Source organism: Ruditapes philippinarum, unplaced genomic scaffold (assembly GCF_026571515.1).
Source record: "Ruditapes philippinarum isolate M1 unplaced genomic scaffold, ASM2657151v2 ctg2553_1_1_1_1, whole genome shotgun sequence".
NCBI classification, from domain to species: Eukaryota; Metazoa; Mollusca; class Bivalvia; order Venerida; family Veneridae; genus Ruditapes; species Ruditapes philippinarum.
The window spans coordinates 97,118-105,681 of NW_026860601.1; the positions used below are offsets into that span (position 1 = coordinate 97,118).

The window sequence follows — 8,564 nt, forward strand, 5'->3', positions numbered from 1 at the left end:
AACAGTCTTGAAAACTGGGAATCCGATTCTTCCATGGAATTTAATCCAGATAAATACTGTTCCACTGTTTGGTATCCTTGGCAAAGTACAAACTAAACTAGTTCAAAGGTCAGCTGCCAGATATGTATATATATAATGTCTACAATGACAATAGAAGTGTGTCTAAAATGTAAAATGAACAGGAATTTTCTAAGTTTAAAAAATCATATACATAGAATAATCAGACTGGTTAATTATGTTGTGTGCACGATTTGATTATGTCATTCGCACCACATAGTAACTCTCATGCGAACGAACAATTTAAGTAACTCGTGCGCACGACTTAGTAACTAGTGCGCACGACATAGTTTCTCTTGCGTACCACTTAATTATCCCGAGGCACGACTTAGTAACAAGTATGCAAACTAGTATCTTGTGCGCATGGGATAGATGAAAAGACACATAAATATACATGTCACCCATGTGCTTAAACAGCAAATTTTTGTTCAAAATATTTTAAGTTGGTAGATTTTTTTCGTAAAACAAAATTAAACATTGCACTCGTTTCTGCAAAAAGCCACAATAGTTCATTAAAATGTGTAAATACGCCTGAAACAATCATTATCTTCTAAATGTTCCTGTCTAATAAAATGAGTTATAATGTAAAGATGATTTTAATATTTACAACTGAGCAATATAACAAATAGTAATTTCAACTGAAACACGAAAAAAGAGAGTGTAACACCTTTTATCTCGATTAATTAATTGTTAACATACTGTTTTCAAAATGGCAAAACTACATGAATGGGCGACGTCCGACCCATTAAATCTGATTTTGATTCAAAAATGTTGTTGTTTCCTTGTGTCATACACCAGAAAATACCTAAATGTTACAGTTCATGACATTTTATGCAATAAAAACATATTTCTGATCATGATCTGCGATGCTCGCTATTCATTGTTAGTTTTCCTTCTTGTTCCAAAGTGTTAAGTACCGTGAACTAAGAGGTACACAGCATATAATCTTAATTAATAAAACCACAGATTTATATTACTTTTATAATATAAAATTAAGATCTGTGATGAAACTAAGATAACTTACTAGCAATAATCAAATACAATATATGTACTAATTGCAATTTTAATGTCAACAAATCAATTAAAATAAGACCATGATGACATTTTACTTATCACTGTTTACTGTTGTTTTTTTTTATTGAAGAACAATAAATTTGACATACAAAATGATGAGAACGGTTTCGTATTTTATCTTTACAATAAAGCGCATACTAGTAAGTCAGCTTTAATTTCTGCCAGTAAATGGTATACCAGATATAACCTTTCAATCATGCACACGCAAATCTTACTGTAGATAATAAAAATAAACATACGATACATTATAAATAGGCACATATTAATTATGTTATGCTATGTGCTGCACTAAAATAAATTGGTTTGTATTGTGTTGTAGTTGTTATTGTATTGTATTGCGTTGTGTTGCATTGCATTGCATTGTATTGTATTGTATTGTATTGTATTGTATTGTAGTGTACCCCACACATCCTCTCTGCCAGCCATAAATGTAGTTCTAACTCTACTAGCGTACACAAAAAGTTATATTGTGTCAAAGGTACAGGTGGTTTAATCGTCAACACGGGCTGCCGTCTACAATACAGATTTGAACATATCTATTAAAAAATACCATTTCATGTTAAATGTTTAATTCCGTTTAAGCCGGTGCTAGGGGGTGTAGACGACAGCTTTCAATATCCAGTGCCATCCATGAACAGGCGCAATCGTACAAAGCCTGAAACATGTTCAATTTTGCTGTTTTGGGCGTTCTTAAGGTATTCCCTGAACCTCTAGTTTGTAAATGCGAGCATCCTTGAAATCTATGCCTATATATCTCAGATTAGGTATATTAATTGTGGCTTTCACTGGAAAGCAGATTGCAGTGTCTAACTTTTGAACTAATATCTACGGAAACATATGTATATGTTCAAAATGATTTTTTTTGTTAGTGGTGGAGGATGTAGATATGGGTACATTTTGTATATTATAAAATGCACAACTAAAACACTATTTAACATGCATAATTTCATTTGAAACCATTTGATTTAATTCTATTTCCTAATTTAGTTTCTATTTAGTTAGTTTCTTATTTTTATTAAGCCGACAATATGTGGATCCGTGTCTGCGTATCTAAGTTTCCTTTGGAAATCCATATATACACGCGTAATTACGATTAACTCAAGAGAAAGTATAAAATTAAACACAATTAAAGGTACCTAACTACGGAATGCCGTTAGGGCCATTGCCTATGAATGTGTTGATCTGAAACGCGATAGTCGATAGTACGATGGTGAAAACGCGAAATCACGAAACTACGATGGTGAAAATGCGAAAGCACGATGATGAAAACGCGAAAGTACGATGATGAAAACGCGACAGTACGATACTACGATGATGAAAGCGCGATAAACTATCGTGTTTTCACCATCGTACTGTCGCGTTTTCACCATCGTAGTTTCGTGATTTCGCGTTTTCATCATCGTACTGTCGTGTTTTCATCATCGTACTATCGCGTTTTCACCATCGTACTATCGCGTTTTCACCATCGTACTATCGCGTTTTCATCATCGTACTGTCGTGTTTTCATCATCGTACTATCGCGTTTTCACCATCGTACTGTCGTGATTTCATCATCGTACTATCGCGTTTTCATCATCGCACTATCGCGTTTTCACCATCGTAGTTTCGTGATTTCGCGTTTTCACCATCGTACTATCGACTATCGCGTTTCAGATTAACACATTCATAGGCGATGGCCCTAACGGCATTCCGGAATGCGAAATCACGAAACTACGATGGTGAAAGCGCGACAGTACGATGGTGAAAACACGATAGTTTATCGCGTTTTCATCATCGTAGTATCGTACTGTCGCGATTTCATCATCGTACTTTCGCGTTTTCATCATCGTGCTTTCGCGTTTTCACCATCGTAGTTTCGTGATTTCGCGTTTTCACCATCGTACTATCGACTATCGCGCTTTAGATCAACACATTCATAGGCGATGGCCCTAACGGCATTCCGTACCTAACCTGTAAGTTGTTTTCTATTTCATGGTAATCTAGACATTGCTGCTGTTCATTCAACCATTAAAATATTCTTCATTTACCCATAATTTAATTTTTTGGTGTGTAAAATGTTTAAGAAATTATTATGTAGGAATTTACAAACATGTATAATTATCTCGGTGTTGTCTAAAAATGTTTAAAGGTTTATTCATCAAACAGTTCTTGCATGAATTTTATAAAAACGCGTCTTTACAAACTAAAAACAAATCACCAATCGATTGTTCAAGGATTTTAAATATTTTAGGATTTGAAATGTAAATTTTGATTTATTTGGAGTAAAACTGTGCAGTTTTCTTAGTTTAAACATACTAATTCAAAAACAAGTTCTTTCAACTTATATTAACCACTTTCGAGTCTGCTTCCTGAAACCGACCAGTACTGGTGTTTTCTTAAAGTGTATATGCCGTTTTAAGGATCGTTTTATGATTTATTCATTGATACTGAGAAACTTGTCGAAGAGTCCTGTATGGCGGTAATAGACAATTATCGCTCAAGTATTTACATGTCTGAACGGTTTGAACAATAACATTGTAGCGAAGACTCAAAACCATCAATAAACTCAAGGTCAAAGAAGAACGAAGAACAAGCTTGTCGGAAAATAAGATCAGTATTTGTATGAAAATAATAACGTTGTTAATTAATTCAAAGATTCATAACGTTCAGATTTGCTTTCATTTCTTAAAACCTTTTTATTTGAAATGTCTTAAGGTTAGTAAAAAAACCATAAACAAACAACAACTCAACTTATAACTGCTGTTGTTTCGTTTTGCTATTTGTACATTTATAGTGATTTTATATTTCGTTTACATTTTCCTACATCTATGACAAATGATTTTACATTCAGCGTTCCTTTCAGATAATCACCTTACATGCCTTAAAACCATAATTTATACCTTATTAAAACTTGTGCTTGATCTATTTATAAATTTGTATCATGTATACATATTGAATTGTGTACATATATCGAAGAAAGTCAAATGTCACTATTTTTTATACATGTATTTAAAACAAAAAAAGAGACTCTGAACAAATAAAGATTCAAAAATAAATATTTATTTAAAAACATACAAAAACATAACAGTAATTCCTACAAATAAATAATGTCTTTTGTAACAAATTAAAACAGACGGTCTTAACAATTACATAGTTTTTTATATTCAATTTGAGTTAATTTTTTGTATTTTTTTCCGGAAGTAATCTGAAAGCCGTTTGCCCAATGGTTGTTTTGTCTTTTTTGTATTAACATTCTCCGTTGGAAATATGAAATGTTGATAAAGACGCCCTAGCATACAAGAGAACAGATCCTTCACGCCATCACCAGTGAGTGCACAGAGTTTAATGTGTGAACTGTCTAAATTCTCATTGATATCACAATTATCTATCTCATATTGTGCATCACAAACGCCCGGGATATTTGTCCTGTTACCAACAACAAAAATTGGCGCATTTTCACCTGAAATATTAAAGAAAACATTATAAATAATTGTTAACTGACTTACTCGTGTAGATATCATTAAAAATAAATCACTCAGTTATAATAAAAAGGTTGCAATGTTAAAAATTAAATTTTGATTCTTCATATTTAAAACTCTAATATACTGCATATGTTGATGTTTAGGTAATACTTTACTTAATTAATGCAATGTTCACATAAATAGATAAAATTACGCAACATACCTTTTACGTGTTTAATTTCTGCATAGAAGCTGACCACGTAGTCAAACGATACGTGGTCATCTACATCATACATTAAAATAAATGCATCCGATCTTTGGATCGCCAGCTTCTTGAAACTTGGAAACTGAAACTGTACAATCTCTTGAAATATGAATTTCTCCGAAGAAGAATTGTCGTATGATCCATCCCGTCCTTGATGCACCTCTTGTCCAAATACATGAGCGCTCACTTCACGCAGCTGCTTTACAAGAGTTGTTTTGCCTACGCCACTGACTCCAAAAACTAGAATTTGGAATCGGTTGTTGCCTTGTTCACTGTAATTATAAAATGAAAAATACAATTAACTAGCAATGTCGGCAACATTATAATTTTGTACAAAAATGCAAAGGAGTAAATTGCTTTAGAGTAAATCATAAAGAATGTTTTTCAAATATCTTTAGATGAACACAAACTTTACCACATGCAACATAAACAATGATGTAATAAAACAAAAATCAAAAATAATAAAATCATTAAAAATTATATAAATGCATTTAAAGAGAGCATAAATATTTATTTCTGATTTGTTTTTAAATATGGAAATTCATTGAAATATCAAATCATAAATACCTGCGATCCATATTTTTACTGTCAATTGTTTTTTTCAACAGTTATTTTGTTTTTCATACAGAAAAAACCGATAAACTCAAACGTTTCTCAGACTTCTTTACAATAAAGTAAAATGTGAACAATGCTGCCTTTTATACTGTTTAGTACACTCCTAAGATCTTAGAGAAAAAGCGAGAGTCTTATCGCGTGGCAACCAGGTGTATGATTGCGTTGACGTAGACGATATTAAGTATAATTCGAAGAAATTTAAGACTTAATGCGATTTCAATAGCAAACAATAATTTGGCAATAACAAGCGCCATCACGTTAATCACGAGAAGCAACCATAACAAATTTCAGACTGTCTTTACTTTCATGAATATAATATACATGCTTGGGGTGATGTCTTCGACGAAGCTCGAATTTTCATCTATTTTTAAGTACTTGTTTACATAGTGACAACGTGAAGTTTGTGAAGGTATTAATCACACGAACAAACATTCTCTTAAACATTTCTAGATAAAGGGAAACAATAGAATTTCTTATTGTGTCTGTCATAGAATGTTCTCGAGACTGAAATGTTTTGACCCATTGCGCATGTATTTATGATATAGTGTTATGCGTTAACAATAAAGCAAACACAATTTTTATCAAAGTTAGCGAAACAGAAATTCATTTCACAGAGCATTCAAAATAAACAGTTAATTGAATATTATGTTAACAACATTGGCCAAATAAATTAACTCCATATTTTTGTTCATTTTTTTTTTTGTATTTGCAAAACTTCGCAGCATATTTAGATGGAGCTGAATCTTCCAAACTTGTGACAGATTGTATGACACAGTATATAAACATGTTTTGCCATGCTTTGATATTGTAACATAAGAGGGTGGGTCAATATGTTATGTAATGGTCAATAGATTCACCAAAAAAAGCAAATATTTTACAATTCTTTAATCCAGCCTTAAAGAAATACAAAGTTAAATTCAATTTAATTTTTACATGCTTCAAGATAGTCCTCCTTATAGGTATACTTTTCAATAACTGAAAAATGGCCGACCCAAGTCCATTTATGACCTGAAAGATGTTTTTGTTCATTCCAATAAAGACAAAAATGTCACAGGGTGTTAGCAAATGGGGTTTTCTTGTTGAATGTTGATCTTTTTATATATTTCATCTTTATATTTGATCTTTTTATATATTTCAAATGAGTATTAAGCTTAAGAATTTATGATTTTGAAGAAGAGTCTGAAGAAAATGATACCTTTAATGTATTGACATAATCTGCTTTAACTGTATATCATAATAGAAAATATAATATGAGATCAGCTCAAGAAAAGTTTTGTTTTTTTTTCTTTGTAAAAAAGTCGTTTTTTTAAGAAGTGACTATATTTGCTACAATGACGATTTATAATAAATTGTCAGGATTTGACTCATTTGATTATTGATTGATAAGAGGCATGCAGATAGACAACTTTCTTAGTTTTATCATAAGTATCTAAAACAGCTTTAATAAATACCATGTTTATGATAAATAATGAAATAACTTAGTTTAATAACATAGAAATGAAATGTTTACATGGGCTTCAAATACACAAAAGTATTTATTTGAAAACTGAAATCACTACCAGTATAGTAATTATTTTTAGGGGTGGGGAAATTGTTATCAATAAGTTTATTTATGTTTTTAGTAGAAAATCGATTTTACAAAAATATTATAAGATATTTTACAATACACTTTTGTAGAAAAGAAAAAAAGATAGAAGGTTGATTTCACAAGAAATAATAATGTAATTTTTACATGTTATTTATAAATTATCAGTTGTTGTGTATGAAATACTCTGTTTTTCATAAATGAATATATTAAAATATCTTGAGCCGCGTCACGACAAAACCAACATAATGGGTTTGTGACAAGCATGGATCCGCCTAGTCTGATCAGGATCCAAACTGTTCGCTTACGAACCCTATAACGAGTAAAGAAACTGATAGCGGTCAGCACGGATCCTGATCAGACTGTGCGGATGCGCAGGCTGGTCTGGATCCATGCTAGTCGAAAACGCACTATGTTGGTTTTGTCGTGACGCGGCTCTTAAATTTCACTTTCAATGGAGACAGCACCGGTGACTTTTTCAGTATTTTCAAGAAGCTGTGAGATTGGAATAGATCCACCTAATATGTCTGAGGTTTGTTGATTAATATAATCTGTATGTCATTTAAATACTGCCAAATACACTGTAATTACATGTGCTCTAGAATAATATTTCATTGTTTTTCAATTTAAAGATCATGTCCTGTTTGTCTCTTGTAAAATCTAGCTTTTCCAAATGAAATAGTATAACCAGATTGGGGACAACAATGACTTGAAATGAATCGCTACTAAAAACCAACTTAATACTGTTACATATATGTTCTTTTGAAAATTTTCAAATAATTTTTGTGTATTATGTATTTGTTCTGAAGAGAAAACGTTTGGAACAATGTATCATGAATTACAAGTAACAAGCTTATAGTGTTCTTGTCAAATGATGACCTATCAATGTATAAATACCATGTTTATCGAGAAATGCAGGAATGTGAAAAAACGCATATATTCAGGAACAATGCAATAGGAAAATAGAGAAAACGGAATCCTTAACAACACAATTTGAAATGTTGCAGGCTCTGTTTGATTGAGCCTGTTCATGAACGGTAGAATGTCATGCAAATCTATGGCTATTACGAGCACTAATATAAATAAATAGACCAATATATTTTAAAATAAATCAAATTGAAAAACAGAAATAAACACATAGGTAACTTATTAAAATATTTCCAGTTAAGTGTTTGTTAACCAAGATTTATAAGAATGACGACATGGCTTGTGTGTTGAAGGCAACTTTTGTGTTTTACATAATGCAATAACTTAAACATACGTATAACATTATTTATTTTGCCAAACTGCTCATGTCATATTACACTTAAATTAGCAGGTAAATGTGGCTTAAAAGAATCTTGACGAGGTAAAACCGATTCCATCAATGATACACCAAAGCAACGCTGATAATTATGACACTATATATATGACACTGATAGTTTGGCAAATGTATGATAAACAGGATATCAAGATGATAAAAATCTAAATACAAATTGATACTTTCGACGAACCTCAAAAGCCGCCTTCAAAACGGAAGACAGGTCGT

The 8,564-nt window shown here is 31.7% G+C and overlaps 1 protein-coding gene across 1 annotated transcript; it reads right to left on the bottom strand.

Annotated features, from left to right (window-relative positions):
* Positions 1 to 1,627: 1,627 nt before the first annotated feature.
* Positions 1,628 to 5,414, bottom strand: LOC132712747 (GTP-binding protein Di-Ras2-like). Its single transcript, XM_060695174.1, has 4 exons — positions 5,404 to 5,414; positions 4,795 to 5,108; positions 4,409 to 4,570; positions 1,628 to 1,644 (listed from the first exon to the last, which is right to left on the bottom strand). Exons 1-4 carry the CDS (start codon positions 5,412 to 5,414, stop codon positions 1,628 to 1,630), a joined length of 504 nt encoding a protein of 167 aa, XP_060551157.1.
* Between the last annotated feature and the right edge of the window lie 3,150 nt (positions 5,415 to 8,564).

Excerpts from the sequence above, each read along its gene's own strand:
- LOC132712747 (XM_060695174.1), bottom strand. Across the intron at positions 4,571-4,794 it reads AGAAATTAAACACGTAAAAG|GTGAAAATGCGCCAATTTTT; the intron begins GTATGTTGCGTA and ends TTAATATTTCAG.